Genomic DNA, 20,992 nt, shown 5'->3' with positions numbered 1-20,992 from the left:
CGGCGGCGGGGGGCGGGTTGACAGCGGCCGGGCGCCTCCTCCGCGGGCCGCGGCGGGCCGAGCCCGTCCCGGCGGGCGGCGGCGGCACGGCAGCGGCGGCTTAACCCGGGGAAGGGGGTGGGTAACGCGGCGGAGGCCCGGCCGGCGGGGCTGGGCTGGGCTCGGCGCTGCGCGGGGTCCCCCCGGGGCGCCCCCGTGGTGCGCCGGGAGCGGGGCCCGCTGGAGCCCCCCACCCTCCGCCCACACCGTGCTCGGCGCGTCGCGGGAGGCCCGGGTGCGCTCCCTGCGTCTCCGGGTGTCCAAAAGAGCTGTGTAACGACGGCTGGGGAAATGAAATTAGTCCCTTTCTGGAAAGAGCAGCCTCGACGGCCTGCTGCCAACAGCTCTTCCCGTGCCCAGGGTGCAACCCAAGAAATCCAGGCGCTCTGGTGTCCGCTCCTGCCTGTGGTGTCGGGGAGGCGGCACGCCTCTAGGATAACCCGCGCTGGCAGCTTGACCTATTTCCACTTCAAGTATAAAATCCCATATGCAAGGTGCAATTGATGGGAGTAATCGATGCAGCTTTTCTTCTCCCTCAGTCTCTGGGTTGGGGTCAAGCTGCTTAAGAGAGCTTCCCACCCTCCCCGCCCCAGCCTTCGCTCCTCTGCTAAACCTAAGCTGCTCTCTGCATCGAGGCTGACAGAGTCTTGATCTCATGAAGTCTGTGTKTAAGCTGGCCTTTTTCTTGGAGTCTTCCAAAACTGTTTCTGACCCATCTCCTCCTGTCAACAGCCTCTGTTGCAGGTATTAAGTTCAACTAGGATGGCAGCCAAGCAGTTGCCACTGCAACTAATGTCGTCAGCGAACAGTGTTTATCTGTGACGGACTGAAGCCTGATTTTGAGCATGCCATAAACAATCTCAGTGATTTGTCTAGCTCCTGTTTAATGTTCCCCGTACTTCAGGGAGTTAGGCTGAATAACATTGTCACGTACAAACCTGTTCCAGTTGAAGAGTTAATAAAACCTCCCTGTGTTGGTGAGGTGACGGTTGGTCTCAATCACTCCCTGTCTCTTGTGTTTCTGGTTAACTTAATCTTAAAAGTATTTTAATTAACTAGTATCTCTGCCCTGGCAGTGTTAATTTTAGTCTGTGGAGTGTGTGGCTTGTGCTGTAAGATCTGAAACYCTGAGTTTAAAGTAGGATTGCACTCCTACCTCGAGGCTGTCTTGCTACGCAGGGCCTTGAGCAACAGGAAGTGTATGGGTATGATGCTGAGGCCTTTTAAGACTCTTAGTCTTGCAGTCTGATGAAGGTTTTACATACTGGTGGCCTTAGTTTTGCTTGATTCATGTCCAGCCTAAATCTGTGACTCAGATGAGTTGCATTTCCTTACCTGGTTCATAAAAAGTGCAGAGGTGTCTTTGATGCATACATGCTCCGTGTGGACCAATGGACAGCTGAGTAATGTCATTGCTGAATGACAGGGCAGGTAATGTGGCCTGCACATTAGCATACAAATAATGAGTTTGATGGACGGTGCTGATCTAAGGTCTTCCTCTCGCTATGGTAGGTGTCTGTTCCAGCTGTGCTRCAACACTAAATCTTCTCTCTGAAAGGTGTTTATAGATGAGCATGGCCTGGAAAGCTCCAACCTGCTGAAAGGAACTGGAGAGATTAAATTGGGGTTCACTGAATCCAAAAGCAGCCATGGTATAAGCAGATGCAACTGATTCTAGAAGCAACTGTGTCAGTTTACTTTGGCTCTGACTTGTACTGCAGCCTAGTTTATATCTGTACTATTAATATTTATGTCTCAGATGAACTTTATCCTGCAGACTGGCACAGATAACAGTGAAATATCTAGGTATACAAAAATCTACCAACAGTTCTTCCAACAATGTGTGCAGTATAATCAGAATAGAAAACTGTAATTTGGTAATACTAGAAYGAACAGTGTAAGGTGATACTGCCTGGCTTCAGCTAGTCTTGGGTCTCAAATAATTGTTGACAACTTCCTCTTCTGGGATCTAGTAGAAATAGAACAGGATATTTAGTCATTCACTTAGATAGTATAATTTGATCCCATAAATTTATGAGATTAAATGTCYGCTTTAGTTGGCAGAAAATGAGATGTGTGTGGGGGGGAGGTCCATCTCCTTTAACACATTTTAGGAATCCCAGGCAATGTGTATACAGTGCTTGTCATCTTGGGTCAAAGAATGGAGTATTACCAGTCAAAGGAGAGTTTGCTTTTGCCAGTGTTGTCCCCTTAGAAAACTGTGTTGCCTGAATTTGCTTTTGTGGCTTTTATTAACTTGTGGTACCTCTGTTCACTGGTAGAAAAATTAAGTTATAACAGCCTTAAATGTTGATATTTGAGCATGCTTTTTTAATCTTTTGTAGAGCAAAGAGTGGAAGATGTACGACTGATTCGAGATCAACATCCAACTAAAATACCAGTAAGTCTGGTTCTTGTTGCCTCAGTTTCAGGTCTCATGTTCTTTTTGCTGGTAAGAAGCCTGTAAAAGAGCTGACCTGGTGAGTCCAAATTAAAATATGTCCCTTCAGGGTCATTAAGCCTGGACTTCAGAAACATTCTCAAACCAGTAGCCAACTGTCAGTGCGATAGAGCAAGGTGCTAGTTGGTGACTAGAGGAAATGGAGTTTCCTGTGTATTGAAGTTACATGCTGTAACTTCAAAGAAGGCCACACCCAGAYTGAGCTCTGAGATTCTCCTGAGTGTTCAGCTCTTCTCATCCTAACAGTGGTCATATTTTTCTTCCTGGAAAGAAGAGGATGCAGGGAATAACCAGTAAGAGTATACAGTAATTTAGAGTCAGATGTAGCTTTCATACAACATCCGTGCTGAGAAAGACGGAAACACTTGTGTTCCAAGAAACGGATCTTTGCTTGGAGGTTGCTAGGAATGCTCCATGGCTGTCAATCTCCTCCATATTGTTCTGGGCCACTCCAAAGAGATGACCCATAATTGGGAGCAGAGATCATCCCTCACCTTGTGGATCTTTTTTCACAGGACAGCCTCAAACCGCTTGCCTAAAATTTAGTTTTGCTTTATGGCTTACTAGAGGTTACAAATGTGAAACAAAGCATCCTAGAAAGGAAAAGTAAGGAATAGTGATATATTGCTAATGTGTTCCATAATTAGTGGACTGTTGTGTGGCAGCCATCAGCACAGTAAGCAGTAAATGAAACTGTCTCTATGGCCATTTGGTGGAGTAGGGAAGGTCTCGGGAGATCTTGAGAGGCAAAAGGGTGAACTCAGAAGCCTCAGCTTTTGGCTCTCAGTGATGAGAGCTGATGATACTTGTGAGTGGAAAATCTTTATAGATACGTAAGCTAATTGCAAACTTTTTGAAGTTTTRGTGCAAGTTTATTAATAGAAGCAGTTGCCACCTCCACTTAAAATGGAAACTGAAAAGTTTTCAGCTACCTCTAGGTTTAAGCTACTGCTTCTCAAATGGCAGCAGCAGCAGCTTGGCTAATAACTGTGCTGTTGGGGATGGGAACAGKAATAGTTTATAGCAGGGATTTTCTGACTTTTCTGGAGTCTGCAGTTTTCCCAAAAGGCCCTTTCCTGGCAAATATGTTTCCTGGCAATAGATTGTTTTTTTCCTTTTACCTTTCTCGGACCACTTAGAAGTAGTCCCCAAGCTCTGCAATCACATATTGAAAGCAATTGATTTACAGCAAAGATTTCATTTTAAGTCAGCCATACAGACAGCTCTCATTCTAAGTCAGCCATGGAGATGTTAATAGTAAAAATTTAGAGGTCCCTAAGCAACTTGCTGAGGATGCAATGATGCAAACTTGCAACCATGGCATAGCCTGCTGGGATCCTTGGGGCCTGCTGTGCTTGCCAGTCCTTGTTCTAGMCAGTGTCACTACCTCATTAGTATCATTAGCAGCTCTAGATGAGTTAAGAGGACAATGTCACACTAGATGGCATATCCCAACTGCACTGTCACCATCCTTCATTTTACTGTTAGAAATATTATCCATTGTTTGTAGTCTACCTCTTAAATTTGTTTCTTTTTTCTTTTTTTTCCAGAATTAGCCAACATTTATTTAAACTGGTTTAAGGAAGTCTTTCCTTGATATTATCAATTTGGCCTGTTATCTCTTCACCTGTGCAACTTTTGAATATCAGCACAGTCAAACCTTGTGAGCATGGACATGGTCCAAGTCCCTTCCAAGTGAACAGTGTCACATAGTTACTGTTGATTTAAAAACAACAAAACCCACCTGTCTGTGGAAAGAGATGCACAAATTCTGAGATATTTTCTTAAAAGCAGAAATTATATACAGTTGCTGGGAAGGGTGCTACTTACATTAGCAAATCTACAATTTCCTCATGAATGAAGTAGTTAATACATAATAATCTTGACAGAATTGCTGGTTCCTAGGCATGCTATYTTGAGATTAAGGAGGAGGAAATTCTTCCTTTGAGGCTTTTTACCCTTCAAAAGTAGCTTTCTCTAATACATTGGAGAAACTAGAGAAAGTTGACATAATAGTGGTAATCTGGAGCTGTGGCTCTTAGGAAGAGGTGGCCTGTTAGTCAAGAGAAACTAGAGGGATTCTAGTGAAAGCTGCTTGATGTTGCAGACCTAGATAGCAGCCCAAGCATCCTAGTCGGCCACTGTAATGTTTCATAGGAAAAGGTRCTTTATCTTCTCTTGAGTTTCCTTGTTCTGGGGCAGTTCAGTGCAAGACTAAATGATTCCAGCAATATAACAGTTCTAGATCTATACTGAAGCTGTGAATGAGTGTGTTGCTAAATTCCTGTTTCTTCCCCCTTCATACAGGGAGTCTTACAAACAGAATGAGGGGGGCCAGTGAAGATAACTACTCCATTTTTAGTTCAAGATGATGCTTTCACAAATGAAGTGAAATGGAGTTTAGCATAAATGCTTCCACATTTCTGCATTTAAAATACATTGGGGGTGGTGGTGGTAAGGGGATCACGGCACTTCTGCCTCTCATCTTACACTTTTCTTTTTCTTTTTAGGTGATTATTGAAAGGTACAAGGGGGAAAAACAACTTCCAGTTCTGGATAAGACTAAGTTTCTGGTTCCAGATCATGTCAACATGAGTGAGCTAATCAAAATTATCAGGTAGTATGCTGTGATTTCGGTATATGCTGCATCAAAGTAATGATTCTTTGTTAATTCCATAGCTGATGCATGATTTTGGGAACTCTTTAAATGGAAAACTCATTTAACTAGTGCTTCATGTCACTAGGACAAATTCATGATAGGGTGCTGTTCTTTGGGCTTTGCTGGCACAGCTCTGGTGTAGAAGTGGGTTTGCTTGTGTAAAGGGCCTTCTACTGATGCACGTTAACAGCTGTTTCCATATGAGAACGGAGCATGGATATAAATAGCTTTGAAACAGAAAGACTGCATTTTCATGTAGTAGGTATAATTATTATGGTGGTGTGKCTGACCAAGGTGAGCATCTGACTTGAGCTTCGGAGAGATTCAAAACCCTATACAGCAAATTAAAAGATAGAATTGATTAGCTGCAGCTACTCTTGTAGGAGATGGAGATGAACAGTAGCCTCCAGTTTTCTGTATAGGCACTAGCAGCCTGTGACTAAAGCAGGTACCACCAACTCCTCCCTAGCCATATCTGAAAAGAACTGAGCTATTAGTTTATTTCCCAAAGAAATAATGCATTTCCAGGAATGTAAGAGGGAATTGGGGGCTGTAAATCCCAGTCTAACATGGGTGCTTCTTGCCAAGGGCCCCAGTGGTCTCTGTCTGGCAGTTTTAGGATTCCTTCTTGGTGTWCTGCCTGGGAGTTCCTCTCTGGAGTGTCTGCCTCTCCTCACCCACTGGAGGGGGAGTTTGGGCTCATAGCCAGAGCTGCAAACTGTTGCTTAGAGTTAATATTGGCATTCTTTGATCATGAAATGAGGTTACCCTAAATGACAGTGTTGAGGCCTGAAAAACACATGTTCAAACTAGTGTCTTCCTTGTCCCAGCTGTTTGCACAGACTGTGGTTTGGGTACTGCCCCACTCTTGTGCTTGGGTTTTGCTTACAAGGAAAGGCAGTGGAGAACTAACCCTGAAGTGGAAGTTGTGTGGTCTGAAATTGCGGTCAGCAATTCTACTAGAAGTGGCTTTCTCCTGGATTAATGTCAAAGGGAGTATTTGATTAGTAAGAGTTCTCAAGTGGTAAACTTGGAAGGCAGAAGCAAACCAGAGTTTGCTTTTTATTGGTCATGGTATACCAAGGAGCTGGTTCTTGGAGGGCACAAGCTGTGAAAAATGAGAACTCTCCCACTTGTCTAAACAAATCACAGCTCTTACATGAGTAAGAAAGCAAGATAGAGTTCTAGAAGGGGGAACCAGATTGCTTGAATCTTCCAGAATTTCTAAGGAATATTAAAGCCCCCRGGCAAAAAGATTGAACAGCCAATTGAAAGATTTTTCCCCTACCTTTTTTCTGTGGCTTTGCAGTTAATAGGCAACTTAGTACAAGCTGGACTTGGTTCTCAGGCAGCTCTTCTTGGGTATAGCAAAGCCTTCATGCAGTGCAGACYTGTCCTTCCAAACCCTCAGAGAGCTGCTGCCATCTCTCAGCCTGCTGTCTGGAGTTATTAGAGCTTGGCTTTGGAATAATCTTTTCCTGGRCTGTGGCTGGCAAGCTCAAGAAATGCTTATTTCCAGCTGCTGCAGCCCCTCAGCAGAGTGGAATTGGCAGGGAAGCTCTTGTGGTCTGCTGGGTTTTCTTTCTTCTGCCCTGCCTGTCTCCCCCCACACACCCCAAATTAGTCAGGGAAATATTCCATATCTCAGATGAAATAGGCTTGGTTGTGAGCCTTGATTGTGAACCCTGTTCCAGAATAGGAGCAGAAGGGCAGCACACAAACACCTTTCTCCATTATGYTATTCTGTGTGCGTTGCCTTCATTTGGAGCGTACTAGCAAAAACAAGCATGTGCTTTTCCTGCTTTATTCTGTAGGCTTGTGGGTTGTTTCACATCATTAATGTTTTCATAAGACTTTGGCCTTTCCTCTGTGTTGTAGAAGGACTACCTTGTACCACACAAGTTAGTCTGTTCTGGAAAGATGAAATGAAGACTCTATGCATCCGGCTCAGCCCATCTCAAAATACTTGTGTTATGATAAATCAGAGTCTTTATTTTGTAGYGTGTCTGGGATTTGCTGTCCTGCAACCCTCAGATCTGAGGGTCTGAATCCACAGTGCGCTCACAGGCTCTGCTCTTGCACCTGCACGTAGTATAAACAATTTTTATACCTTACTTGGTTTGTGAAGTAGTAAGTGAGCTCCTACCTGCAAACCCAATTTCCAGTAGGAAGTTTAGCAGAAGTATATGTTTCCCCCAGATCAAAGCAAATGATCCAAGGGAAACAGATAACAGATGTTTACTCTGACCTGCGTTTTGTGAAGTCTGATGCTCTTCGCTGTTCCCACGATGCTCCTCATGTGAGGGAGGAAGGAAGGGGGCAAGACGCTCCAAAGGTTAAATGTAGGCTGTTATGGAGCTGGTGACAAAGTGAGTTTAAAAGGTCCAGGGCCTTAGAGTGGAAGCTCTGCCAGTTCTCCCTCCCCCCTGAATTCACGTGGATATCCCAAGGTCAGTCTGGGTTTAAATTTCACTTGATTCCAGTGAGATGCCGTCTAGCTAAGTTGCAAGCCAAAGGTCCTTTAGGCCTTGCATGTTTTGCTAGTAATACAGGGATAATCCCCCTCCTGTCCCAACATCATCCTGGCCAGGAATAACCTTTCCCCTCCCCGCCCCCCTTTCCACTTCAATTTAATGCCCTTCTGGAGTTTTGTTCCAGTGTAATAAGTGTCAGTGGAGTGGATGTATTTGACTAAGAGTAATTTAGTAGATTGCACTAGGGAAATGGCAAACTTAATACGGTCTTGGGGTGGGAACCAAATGCTGTTTCTAAAGGCAGGGCTRCATTGGTGGGGACATCTTCTTACAGCTTTTAGTGGTAGAAGTAGCCTTCTGTCAACAAGCCTGTGTTGAACGTGCGTGGAAATGCATTGTCATCACTGTGAAACTCCTTCCTCCCTCCCTTCCCCAACCTTCCTCTAACAGGCGACGCCTGCAGCTGAACTCCAACCAGGCATTCTTCCTCCTGGTGAACGGACACAGCATGGTGAGCGTTTCCACGCCCATATCCGAGGTGTACGAGAGTGAAAAGGACGAGGATGGATTCCTGTACATGGTGTACGCCTCTCAGGAGACTTTCGGAGTGCAATCTTCTGTCTAAGATGCGAGTGGCTTCTAGCCTAGGATTTTGGTTTACCCTTGGCCATCACCCCCACTCTTCCCCACGCACACCCCAGGGAAAAGAAATGGATGTCACCTATGCTCTCAGTACCTTAGCATAGTCTTGCTTTAGCAGGTGTCTCATCTTACCTTGCCTTGTTTGTGAATATTAAACAGTACAGACGAGCACCTCCAGCTTTGAAAACCTGCTGTAATATTCCACACAGGCACATTTGCATTTCTGGACTTAATGAATGGAACCCAGCTGTGCATGTGTCAATTGCAAAGAAAGGGACACTCAACTGACATTAACAGGCAAACAGGCACCGGTGAGGAGCTAACGTGTTTCACGTGACAGTTTTCTGGAAAAGCTCCCTATGATTCCTTAACGCTTTTTTTGTTCGTTTTGTTTTTGGGTTTTATGGGAAGGCTCTATTGAGAGCCAATATGTTTAATGTTCCAAAGTGGAGATTTGTCTGCTGCAGTTYGGTGAGATTTGTGTCAGTACTGCAGTGAGTTAAGGCAAGCACTTGGGGTGAGATGGGGGAGTACAACTCCTTTTGTTTTCCTCTTTTTTTTTATTTTATTTTTTTGGTACCGCTAACTTAGAAATGGTGCCAGTTTCTGAAATACTCATACCAAACACCACAGCTTTATTGTAGTTTAGGATGTTAACTGTAAAATACACACCTGGACAGGTAATGTTCAAATAAACTTGTCTGCTATGAATTTCCAACGCCTGTGTGTTCAGTGAAACACTTAATTCGTACGGGCTGGCTTCCAAAAGACCATCCCTCCTAGCCCAAAGGTTTGTCGTTCTCTAGCCCAGCAGAGAATTTGCTGGGAGAAGGTAGTCAAGGAAACTACTGCCAGTGCACAAGGCTGTTGTGATGGATGCAGCCAGTTGCAAAGCAGGCTAGTGCAATTTGAGACAGGAGCAGTGCCCGCTAGGTTCATGATCTTTGCAATGCCACCTCTTCTCAGTTTCTGCCCCATCTGTTCAGCAGCCTAGCTGCATTCAAGGCCTCCAGCGTGAGCAGGTGAACGTCTTTGTTTTACGCGCCTCCATGCTGAACATTGGATTCAAACACGCTACTGGAATTAAGAGCCCGGACTGCCTAACTAGTCTGTCACGTTTTGCATGTCATCACCAGTGGGGTCAGGGAGAACTGCTTTTAGAAGCAGCCCGTGTCCAGGAGTTGCTCTTGCGATTTGATGAACAAATGACTATTCCATCACTGATGTTTCCTGCCACTTGCATGGGGTTTGAAAAATCTCGGTGTTACTACTGTCCTGAGTAAGGAGGCAACATGTGCAGAGGAACAGTATCTAGTAGGATATGTGTTTTTCCTCTAGAGTTGTTGTAACGTGAAGTGTAGCAGGATGAGATTACTCTTGTATATTATGTGTCTGTGAACTAACTACATCTGTTACTGGAAGCTAACTTACTATAACRGGGGGAGAAAGAAGCAATACTACTGCGTCTTGGCACTCTAGCTCAGTAAGGTGTACAATTTGTACCTATTTACACCTTTTTGCATGCATCTTGTTCACAATGCTTACTTCAGATTTTTTAATGTTGTGTTTTTACTTCAATGTAAACTTTTAAATGCAGCTTGTCCTATGTTTAGTTTTGTGTAAGAAATTGTTTAACTCATAACTGACAACCATACTTGTAATTACAACGTGATTGACTGATATTCCTGTACAAATGTTGCTTTTTTAAAATTAATACAGTGCTGATATGGATGGATTACATCCCAACTTAATTATGGCTTGTATGATTATTTATAGACAGCTTGCTTAAATATTTGTAGAGGCCAGCACAGGGAGGCCTAACTCCCCGCTTTTGAAAGCGCCCAAGGCAGGAACTAGGTCCTGCTGACGAAGTTTAGGCACTTGGGCTGAAACCTTTGATACCTATTAGCAGTAATAAGGTAGAGATGGGAGTTTTCACTATCTGGAACAAGGAAATAAATGTAATGGCCCTGTGAAGCAGTTCCAATCTCCAGATGGACATTACTGCCTTTAACGAAAGGACTGGGAGCTGCCTCTACGCAGACATGTTTTGATAGCCTGTATTTTCTGTTCCTACTGCACCAACGTCATCCCAGCTCCAGACTTCTACTGCGTCTCCTTTCAGGAGCTGGACTTTGTGCTCACCAGGAATTGACTGCAGGTCACTGGAGACGAGGTTTCAGAACAGCAGTTAGCACAAAGCTTTCCTGCTCATCTCGACCCCTAAGCCTTCCCCTTCCCTGTAAGATCAGGCAGGCTGCTGGGCCTTGGTGCAGCAACCGCATCAGGCCACGGCAGCTCTTAAAACAACAAAAAGCAGCTTGGCTTGGCCAGGAGCTGAGTGAGCTGGTGGGGAGCAATTGCAAGCGCTAACAACAGCTCTGAGATTCACTAGCGGATATCTGTGGGTGGAGAGAGCGCAAAAGTAATAAAGGGAATAAAAAAAAAAGTCCCTGCCAGTGGCCAAGCTGGAGGAGGCCCAAAAAGGATGAAGCCCCTTCTAAAATAAATAACTCTTGAGGGATTCTGTTTAACTCTTTATTTTCCATACATTAAATTTACTCAGATAAAAACATTCTAAAAATGTACAATTTTACTTTTAACAAAGTATAATAAAACATAAAAATCCCAATACCAGAATACTTGACATTTACAATTCAAAATCAAATTAGCTGAATATTAAATATTTACAAAACTATTTAAAATATTTATAAAGTTACATGCACAATTTGTAATACTAGAATTGACTGAAGTAAAAGAAATGGCTCAAATGGGAGCAGGAGTTTCCTTCATTCCTAGTGGAAAGTTATGTCCAAGAGAAGCTGTTAATCTGCACTTGAAAACACACAGGATTTGCTTTCTGCTTCAGTACCAACGCGTTTCTTGCTTATGTAAGAATTTGAGAGCAAGCAAGTAGTTCCAAGGGTTTGTTACGACAGATTTCAGTTACTCATTTCTTAGTTTGGGTCTTGGTTAGGATTACTGTAGCTACACTTACCTTTGGCCTCAACCAGCAAAATAGTTTTCTATGCTATTGCAAGTGCTTAGTTGCATTGATTTCTATCACAGTTTGCCCACGTCCAGCTCATTTGAAAGGAGCTCTGGACCACCCCATAATCCCYGTCTCTGAGCGCCTGAGACCTCGAACAAACCTCCTCTGGGCCCGATGACATTGAAAATAAACAGCTAACTAACTATATGCAGGGGACTCTGGCCTTTTTTTTTTTTTTTTTTTGGGGGGGGGGGCGAGGGGAAGCATTAACATCGTTGCTCTGCCAAATACCGCAACCGAAGTTCTGGCGTTTTTTTGAGTACCTTCACTCTGAAGCTTGCCAGCGAGAAACAGCAGGATACTAAATGTGAGGTGATGGTAWAGGTCTGGTAATTAGTTAATTTGGGAACTTTGTTGCTTAAATTGCCGTGGTTTAATGACTGGGATATACATGCTATTTCAAAAGTTTTACCAACAGTGAAGCTTCACATGTGTTCTTTTAAGGAAAATTATTATAGGAGTCTGTGATCAATACCTTGCTTGCTAAAATGAGTCTTCTTTGCTCAGTCTCCTACTGTTTAGTGTCAAACATGACATATTATTAAGGTTTAATTTATGGACTACTCATGTGATGAGGAGTTTGCTGGAAATTCCATCCTGTTTCTGGTATTTCCACCACCACCACTTCAAAGTGGAAAATACCTCTGAAATTCTACCACACAGCACTTACTCCACCAAAAGACGACTCATTGCTGAAACGTCTCTGTGCCCCTGCAGGGAGATGACTTGGGATTCCCTTCTGTCTTACATTTTAAAAAATCATTTTTATTCCACAGTGAAATCCACTTTGAGAACAAATCCTTTTTATACTTTTAGGACAAAGATACGAATAAATAGCATACTTTGAAATCTCCATTTTTCAATATATAAAAATAGGTTTAAAGAACTGGCTCTTTCAGCCAYCAAAGCTGGAATTACTACGCTAAAGCAAACTGCCTTACTTTTGAGAGGGGAGAAAAGATGGATTTGTGCCTTCTAAAAACAGATTAAGCATTATTTTATGGAACTAAAGTGCTCTGTTTAGACTTACGAACTTTGGTTGTTCTTGGTACAAAGTGAACAGCGTTCACTAGCAGATCTGAAGCCACAACTCACTGATTTAGGGGAGGCTCTGAAATTAGTGCTGGCCCATCAAACAGTTCTGTATCAAACTCATGCTGCTTTAAGGTACTCAAGACTTCTGAATTTGAACTTAGCCTAAAATCAGACTTCACCACTTAAAAATGTTACCTATAAGAACACATAAGCCGCTTTAAGAAACATCAGCCTTAACTTCACACAAAGGAAACAATCCCAAAGAAAGCTCTGAAGATAGGAATGAAACATTTTTTTCAAGAAGTTTGCTGGATAGAAGTTCAATTTTATAGTCCTTCTGACTTTGTGATGAATATTTGACAAGACTACATTCCCAACCTTGGGCATTAAAACAAAATACAGCTAGTATAGAAAATGTTTTCTTTTTTCTTTCTTTTCCTTTTTTTTTTTTTTTTTTTTTTTTTTTTTTTTTTTTTTTGCTGTTGATTTTTGCTATTTTGAGAAAGGGTTTTTTACACTTGCGTGTTGAAATACAGTTTATTTAAATACAATTCAGTTTTAAAATATTGTTTAAAAAAAGTGAAAAAATGTTAAAGTTTGGCTTTCAGCACATGTTCCAGGCCACTGGAGAGACCCTCAAAGCTGTAAATAGTAAACATCGTAAGTGAAAACCACGCATTTCCTTCAAAATAATACAGTATGACAGATTGTTCCTACTATTGTCTCAAGCTCATTAAGGCAAAGTAAATTGCATTGTCAGTTTTCATCACTTTAGTGTTACAGGTCTGAAAGTTGTCAGTACAATACAGGTAACCTCCTCAAAACACAGGCAGAGCAAAGGTAAGCATTGCAGCAGTGTATGTAATACTGCGTGTAGTGTGAACTGGGCTGAGAATACACGGATTCAATTTTTTTTCATTGCATAGAAATATATATATATGCATGTATATATATATATATATATATATATATTTTTTTTTTAAACCAAATGTTACACAAATTTAGACTTTGGTTTCCACGAAGCCAAAAACTGTTATGACCTCCAAATAGCTATCTGGACTAAGTTTGGTTCTAAGCTTGGTTTCTTGCCATCTCAGGTTACAAAGCCTCTCTAGTGATGCTCTTCTGTCACTGTCCTGACCAGCAGTGGTTGCCTTGCTGGTGAAGCTGATGACTGCCCTCTTTCAGAAAACGGGACTGAAGGATGGCCCAGAACATTTCTTTCCCATCACCATGGTCCAGAAGGTCTTGACTGTCAAGCTACCGCGCTAACCACTCACACTGATGTTTCATTGCTAAGGCCTGATTTCCTCTGAGCAGCTCTGCACGACTTTAAAACCTCTTTCACTGATATATGACTTTTTTCATTTTCAAGTCAAAATAAGCTGTAGCACTACAAATACTATCCCATCCTGGCGTGGTTTAAATTGGTGTAAGAARTAACCTCCAAGTGTAAACAAGGCTTCAGACTTTAAAAGTGTCTTCCAAATTACATTATGCAAATCTCTGTCAGACATGTTTCAAAGAGGAGGCCTCACCCATTTCATGGTGTCAAATTCCTTGGGTGAGCCATGAGGATTAGTATCTTCTTTCAGCAAGACAGGACCAAACCATTTCAAATTAGCAGTCCAAGATTTGTTTGGCTTCCTCTCAAGTCCTAATTTAGATCTGTCATCCACAAATTATGTACGCTAAGTAGTTAACACCAAAGCTAGTCATCTACAATCTATTGCAACGAAGGAGGCTGACAATAAATCCTTCAAAGTCTTGATAATAATGAAGTTTACTACCTTTTACATGTTTGACTTCTACCACTCTTGAATCCTGTAGCAAAAGCCTTGGGGTAGGAGTCAAAGTTTTTTTTTTAATATAAAGTAAAGCAAAAGCTTACAAACTCTGTTGTCAGAGTTCATTTTTAGGATGGTTTAAAATTCATTTACAAAAGCAGAATAATAAGGTTTCTGTGAAAGAGACCTATATACAGTAACAGGACGTAAAGTTTGTTTGTGTATTACCRGAAAATATCCTTGAAGCCTTTATGACTCTGGAGTCTCTGGGACTTGGACCCTTGGAAACTAAGTTTATTCCATTGCTGGTAACCCAGCACTATCTAGTAATAAGCGAGACAATGAAGCATAGGTTTGTTTCCAGAAGGAACCAAAACTGCCATGTGTGTTCTTTTGGAAGGGAAAGGAGAGACTTATTTAAGATTTTTATTGTGTAGTAAGTCACATAGCCTGCTGGTGCCAATTTTTAAAAGTTGGAACTTCTTTGCCTCTTGCACTGGTCTCAGAGTGACACTGTCTGCTAAAAGTGCAGAAAGCTTGAAGAGTTTTACATTCTTCTGTAGTGCAATCCTTAAAAATCCCAGAGATTAGTGCCTGATCACTTTTGAAAAAAAGTAGACATTTTACCTAGCCCAGGGGTGCCAAAGTCCTTCTGACGAACGGCCACTCCTACCTTTGACCTCCAGCTTTCACTTCAGAATGTAGCTGCCCTGGAGTGAGACGCTTCATCTTAGAAAGTCCAAATATGGCAACATTCTCCAGCAAAAAAATACGCAGGATGTCATACTTGCAACAGAAAGCGCAGCTGGCCAGCTCCACCATCCCTCCAGTACGCATCRGTCCTATGACACGTAGTGAGAAGTTCCAACAAGATCCAAGCTTGAGTTTGGCAATCAAAAATGKGTTTGATGCACCCCTAAGCTAGATTTTCTACCTAGTCTAATAAAGTAAAGCACCTTTGGATTAAAAAATACATTAAGCTTAACAGCCACTGGACGTCTCAGTTTTGTATTTCGATCTCCTTATGTCTCCATGGCTTACAGTATTTTCTTGCCAGATAAAATATCAGTCTGTGGAGTCAAGACTCTCAGATGGAGGAGCATATTTCAGCCTAAAAGTACCTAAGGAAGACGAAAGAGAAGAATTAAACATCATCTGCATTTTCATACCAGTTACACCTCAGAACTTTTTAGAACAACTTGCTTCTTAGTAGATGTGTTAATGCAACATCACAGCAGCCAACCTCACCGCTTTGAAGCTGCAGAAGAGACTAACTGCCAGCAGAAATGAAAAGAAAAACATAGTTTTACTCACTCATACAGTTTTAGGGCAGGCAAAACTTAAGTTTGGGATAGCTTAAATGGAAATTTAATTACATGAAATTCAGCTTCAAAAGGAAGCAGACTCTCTGAATTAAGACTGACGGAGGAAGTGACTTTTTTTTCCAATTGACCACCATCRAATTAGTCATAGAAACTCCATTAATTATTTACATTTTACTACTGCTGGAAATCACTGCCTCAGAACTGGTCACTTGTTAATTTATAATGATCAAATGCTGAAGGCTCGGTCCGCATTGTATAAAAATGAATACAGGCTTATGACACAGTCAAGACACAATGCAAAGTATAACACTTCAGTATTATTTGCTCCAGTTCAAAGTTTGTATTTCATTTTTTAAGTTTATACCACATGCAAATGATCTTAAAACAACATGTCAGAATAAGAAAAAGGACTGGAGAGTGCTCCTCATAAAGTAACATTTCTCTCTCAATTGGTTCCTGCCCTGAATTAAGGATTTCAAGTCTCTCCTAGTAGCAGCCCAGTGCTGCAGCAGTGCAAAACCATGCCCTACGAATATAGCAGCACACACCAACACAGGACCTTCATGGGGATCTGAACAGAAATTCTTCATTTATTTAACTGCTTGGGGGAAGGAAGGYGAAGGGGGCACAGAGATGATCAGTTTGTAAACTTCCAGGAGGACCTTTGGTTGTAATTTCAGGTTACTTGCATTACGAATTAATAAGCAGCAAAAATTCTGCTGCAATCTGTCTATGGAAACTCCCTGCCTCCCCAGTGTGCGCTCCAGCCCTCTCAGGAAATCAGCACCAGACCTGCCGAGCAGCGTAGCCTTACCCAGACCACAGGAGAGGCCTTAATCAGGACTTTTCCCTTACACCAGACCTGCGCACGAGTAAGCGTCAACTTTTGTAAACTTAGCTCAAACTCACCAACTTCCAAGAACAAGATTTTTTTTTATGTAAGTAAGTGAAAACTAAATATAAACACAAGGCACTGCCATCACACTTCCTTCTGCCCTGCGGGTGCACAGCAACTCCCCGCAGCAAAAGCCCAACGTTCTGCGCGGAAGCCAGCTCCGTATCAAACCCCACGCCTGCTTTTTTACCTTGTCGATTGAAATCCATCGGAGGCTGTTTGCAGTCCTGAGCTCTGTGACCACTGGCCCCACAGTTGTAACAGGAGAGATTTCCGTTTTTTTTGTGACTTGAACCATTGCTGTTTCCCATCATTCCCTGTGCCTGATACACCCCTGCTGTCCCTGCCATAAAGTTCTGCATTGGCGGTACCGCAAACGTGGACTGCCCGCTCATTACAGAGTCCGGGGCTATGCCACTGTTGTAAGCAGTGTGGACCACTGGAAAAGTCGTGCTGCTGTTGTACTGCTGCGTGTTGATATAGCCGTTACTACACAAAGGGCTGAAGGGCAGAAATGGAAAAGTAAACATTGAAGGTCCTGAAAACGGGTGCTGAAAATAGTTAGCGTAGCTGACGGTCATACCACTCGAACCACAGTTCCCACTACACCCACAGGAGCTGCACACCATGCACCCAGGCGGCTGCGGCTGCTGCTGCTGGTGGTGATGGTGGTGGTGGTTCTGGTTTGGTACTGGGATGCTCCCTGCAGAGCCACTGCTGCTGCTGCTGCTACTGCTGCTGCTGCTACTGCTGCTGTAGAAATTGTTCTCAGCAACAGAGGAAAGTGTGGGGCTGGAACTGGGTGCAGGGCAGCTGGGCAAATTTGCCATGGTTGCAAACGATGTGGAGGGGTGGCTGCTGGAGGAGGCTGCATTACTGTTTGCACAGAAGCTGCCTTGCATTGGCGCCACTGGCACGCTGCTCATTGCAGAGAAGGCAACTTTGGTGTTGGCTGTATAGAGAGCAGTCCGGGGATTTATTATTGCAGGAGACACTGTTATTTGCATATTACTGGAGCAGGAAGTCTGTCCGGCAATGGCAGAATCAGTAGGAACAGAAGACGACACCAGGAGTTTGATGGGTGGGCGAGCCACATGGAAGACTGTGCTGGACGTTACAGTGGCAGCAGTACTTGTTTCTACTATTAATCCTGGCTGCTGAGCTGTTTTTATCACTCTGTCCAGAGTTGAAGCATGTACGACTTTGGTTCGAGGACCAAAGTTAATAGTAGATGTAGGCGAATTGTTCTCAGCAGCCCCCGAAAGCACTTGCAAGGGCTGATGGGGAGAAGATGCAGACATTACATCCACCACTGTATTTCCAAAGCTCTTCTCCATTTTTATGCTGCCTCTAGGTCCAGGAGAAACTTTATTTCTTTCTTCTAAAGACAGCAGCGAATGCAYAGACGATGAAAGTAACTTCATGTCTGCATTGCCACGTTCTGACTTATGCACTGAATTTAGCATTCGAATGGGAGCAATATGAGTGGAGGCCGCTGACATCATTTGCATTGGCAAAGCATGGTGACCGGACGGATTGGAGCCTGCATCATTTTGCACTGGCAAGACCTGAGCTGTGGGTCTGGCAGAGCTCGAAGTGAAATGATTCAGTAACATCACTGGCTTCTCCTTTTCTGAACCCTCTAAGTGAATCTCTAAGCCTAGGGACAAAAACATCAATAAATACAACTTCACCAGACAAGGCAGATCAGCACAAGCACCGTCTTTGGTTGGTTCTGCTTACGTCTCTCATTCTCCTCAGCGCTGTCTGAGCTCTCTTCCCTCGTCTGGATCCCCATGGGGCTGGAAGAAGAGCTGGAGTACTCGGAAGAACTGCCTTCCCGGGGCAGCGGGTGGGCTGGCTGATCCACATCCACACGCAGCTCTGTGGGTTAAGTACATGTGAGAAATGAGGAAATGCAAACAAGTGACAACACCTAATCAACAAATGTAGTTACTACGGCTGAGCCTGTCTTACAACACCAGCTAACACCAGCTAACATACAGTGAAGCTCAAGATTTACAGAGATTTACATTAGCTAACGAGCACGAGGCTGGCAGGGTAACAGTGGCTGACCAGGGCAGCTAGCCGTTCGCACAGAAGCCGTGAGAAGGCAATACTTTTTACTGCGCTTGGTACAAACCGAAATAAGACTCTCAGTGCACCGTATAGAGCCAATGGCATTTTGAAAGATAAAGCTTCCAACGAGACGGCAGAAAAGCAGTAAAGCAATGAGACTGCTCTTACACAAGGACCCGTTCATCCCTGAGMGCCCAGCACTATCCTCTGCTCCTCGTTCTTACCTGCAGCATGGTTGCCACGAATACTTTGGATAGGCCCTACATGCGTAGTAGGGGGAACCCTTGCCACACCACTGCTGGTAACTGAAGATGATGTTGTGGAGTTTAGGCACCGTTTCTCTGATTTTTCTCTAGAGTGATGGAGAAACATTGTGAAGAAACAAAAAGTGGCTAAAGCACATAAAGAGATAAATCCAATTTCTGAGTGAAATTGAGGGAGACTAAATCCACCRAACAGTTCATTAAAAACTATGCTAATTTCAAATGGAAACATTTGGAAATTTTATCAATCTTGACTATAGCTTCTTGCCAGCAGTTTCACTGGTCTTTTTGTCATCTGGTTATTGTCTTCTCTTGTTTGTACAACATAAAACATCACAAAAAGATGACTAAATTGTATCACACATTAGGCAAGCATGTCTCAAAACCTAGCCATGCATACCAAAACCAAAGAGAAGCCTAACGCAATCCAAGACTTCTATTTTAGCAAACASAGTCTGGAAAACCTAAGACTGACAAACAATGCTGTCAAGGAGTTTTGATAAATGGGCATGGATTTGGATTTTTAATTGTTTTTCAAGTAACTGCAACAGTTTCACAATAAACATTTCCCTCTATGCAGAGATATATATGGACAATCTGTTGCATCAGTTGCCCCAAATGGCTATCAGCACTGCATAAAGCACTGCCTCTCTTTATATCATCTTCACCCTATAAAACTGTGGTCTTTCTGAAGCTAGGGTTACCTGCTGTCCAAATAAAACTGTACTAACCCTGATTTTGAGTGGCTTGTCCCAATAAAACGTTAAAAGTCCAGACTGTGGACTTGCATGTCATCTGGCAGTCCTTGGCCCAGCCCCAGCAGTCAGCAGAGGCCGAGTGGCTGAAGCTGCCATGGCTGGTGCAGGGCACCAAGGAAACCCTGAAAGTAGCTGTGCTCTGTCTGCACTGCCTAGGAACCAGAACATTGTGAGGCCTTAGGAAGAAAATGTCCCGCTGGGCATCCTGATTTTTTTTGTATGCATCATCTGGCAACTCTGATTCACCCYTCTGATTCCCTCCCACTCCATGAGTCTCAGGTCGGTGGTAAGTCCAAATCTAAGCAGGGACACTTGATTATGTCAGAAACTATTTATTAAGACCACAAAACGCAAAAGTTTTGAAGACAGGTTGAAGTACCCAATAAACCTCTCTGTTTTTTTCAGTAATACTGGCCGCCCAGTAACAAGATGCTGTATCTCCCACCTACAAACACGGCTCTGCATTTACCATCAGGACTGCAGTACTGTTACTGTATCTTTTWAAAATTATTTCAAAAAAGGTCCTCCCAGTCAGAAGAGCTGTTAACATGACAAAGACTTGTATGTATGTTATGATCGAGTTATTCACGTCCTTTTAAAACTGAGTTCACAAATGTCTTTACATTTGGTTATCTTATCAAAGCCTCGAACAGCCAACAGTAAAACAGTAAGTGATAATTATTATCTGGTAAGGTACTGTTTCAAGAGCTTTTCAAAGCAACCAACCCAACAGCACAGTAAGGAAGGTATTATCCAGCTTTACAGGCAGGAATCATGGTAGGCTTACTGTGTGAAAAGTAAGGACCACAGTAACACCTGAATTAGAAATCGTATCTTAAGAACTTAAAGCAAACAAGTTTTTTTTTCYCACTTACTTCTCCAACTCCAGTTGGGTCTTGAGTTTCTTCTTYGCTCCCATGGTGAGGGATTCAAACTTATTCAGATCTTCCTCGGTAAGACTCAGAAACTTTTAATAAAAAAAGGTATGTATTTAGTTTCAKAGCCATGAAATATTTCTATTTACATTTTTAGTAAATATCTATTCAGAAAGGCATCTTTAAAGCCTTTTTTAACATAYGTTAATTCAAAGAAATTCTATTACAATTTTAAATTATAGACTCAGTTTAGAATAAAAGAGAGGGGAACACTGATGAAAGAAAGAACACAGCAGATTAAATTTAATTAGGCATTTGCTTATATTAACAGTTTACAATAAACACAAGGTGCTTATTACAAAGTAATCTATATGYGTATTAAAATACATCACCACACTGTAAATGAGTTTAAGAATCTAATTCTGTTGAGAAAAAAATCCTGTAGTTTTCCTACTTATGTCRTTTAACACAAAAATCAATGTGCAGTCATACCACCATTTTTTGGGAAAACATACAATGAAATTAATTTAAAWWATATATATAATGTTAAAATATATAATTTATAATATTAATAATAAAATAATTAAATGTAAACATAAAAGGTCAGCAAAACATGCATACGGATTCATGAATAGATTTTTTTTTTTG

At 42.6% G+C, this 20,992-nt stretch overlaps 2 protein-coding genes across 2 annotated transcripts in view; one reads left to right on the top strand and one right to left on the bottom strand.

Moving 5' to 3' along the window:
• The window catches only part of MAP1LC3B (microtubule associated protein 1 light chain 3 beta), a 12,346-nt gene extending 2,320 nt beyond the window's left edge, over positions 1-10,026 (top strand). The window contains exons 2-4 of the mRNA XM_085310159.1: positions 2,385-2,440; positions 5,011-5,117; positions 8,084-10,026. Of these exons, the coding sequence (XP_085166285.1) occupies positions 2,385-2,440; positions 5,011-5,117; positions 8,084-8,258 (338 nt within the window). The 3' untranslated portion in view covers positions 8,259-10,026. The remainder of the gene's footprint in view (positions 1-2,384; positions 2,441-5,010; positions 5,118-8,083) is intronic.
• Positions 10,027-10,801: 775 nt separating this feature from the next.
• The window catches only part of ZCCHC14 (zinc finger CCHC-type containing 14), a 57,412-nt gene continuing 47,221 nt past the window's right edge, over positions 10,802-20,992 (bottom strand). Inside the window, exons 9-13 of the mRNA XM_085310148.1 lie at positions 20,345-20,436; positions 18,673-18,800; positions 18,113-18,253; positions 16,560-18,029; positions 10,802-15,270 (exon numbers count right to left, since the gene is read on the bottom strand). Of these exons, the coding sequence (XP_085166274.1) occupies positions 15,215-15,270; positions 16,560-18,029; positions 18,113-18,253; positions 18,673-18,800; positions 20,345-20,436 (1,887 nt within the window). The 3' untranslated portion in view covers positions 10,802-15,214. The remainder of the gene's footprint in view (positions 15,271-16,559; positions 18,030-18,112; positions 18,254-18,672; positions 18,801-20,344; positions 20,437-20,992) is intronic.

Source organism: Rhea americana, unplaced genomic scaffold (assembly GCF_003343005.1).
Source record: "Rhea americana isolate MKP2758 unplaced genomic scaffold, rheAme1 scaffold_311, whole genome shotgun sequence".
In the NCBI taxonomy this organism is placed as follows: domain Eukaryota; kingdom Metazoa; phylum Chordata; class Aves; order Rheiformes; family Rheidae; genus Rhea; species Rhea americana.
This window is presented reverse-complemented; position numbering and strand designations above follow the sequence as displayed.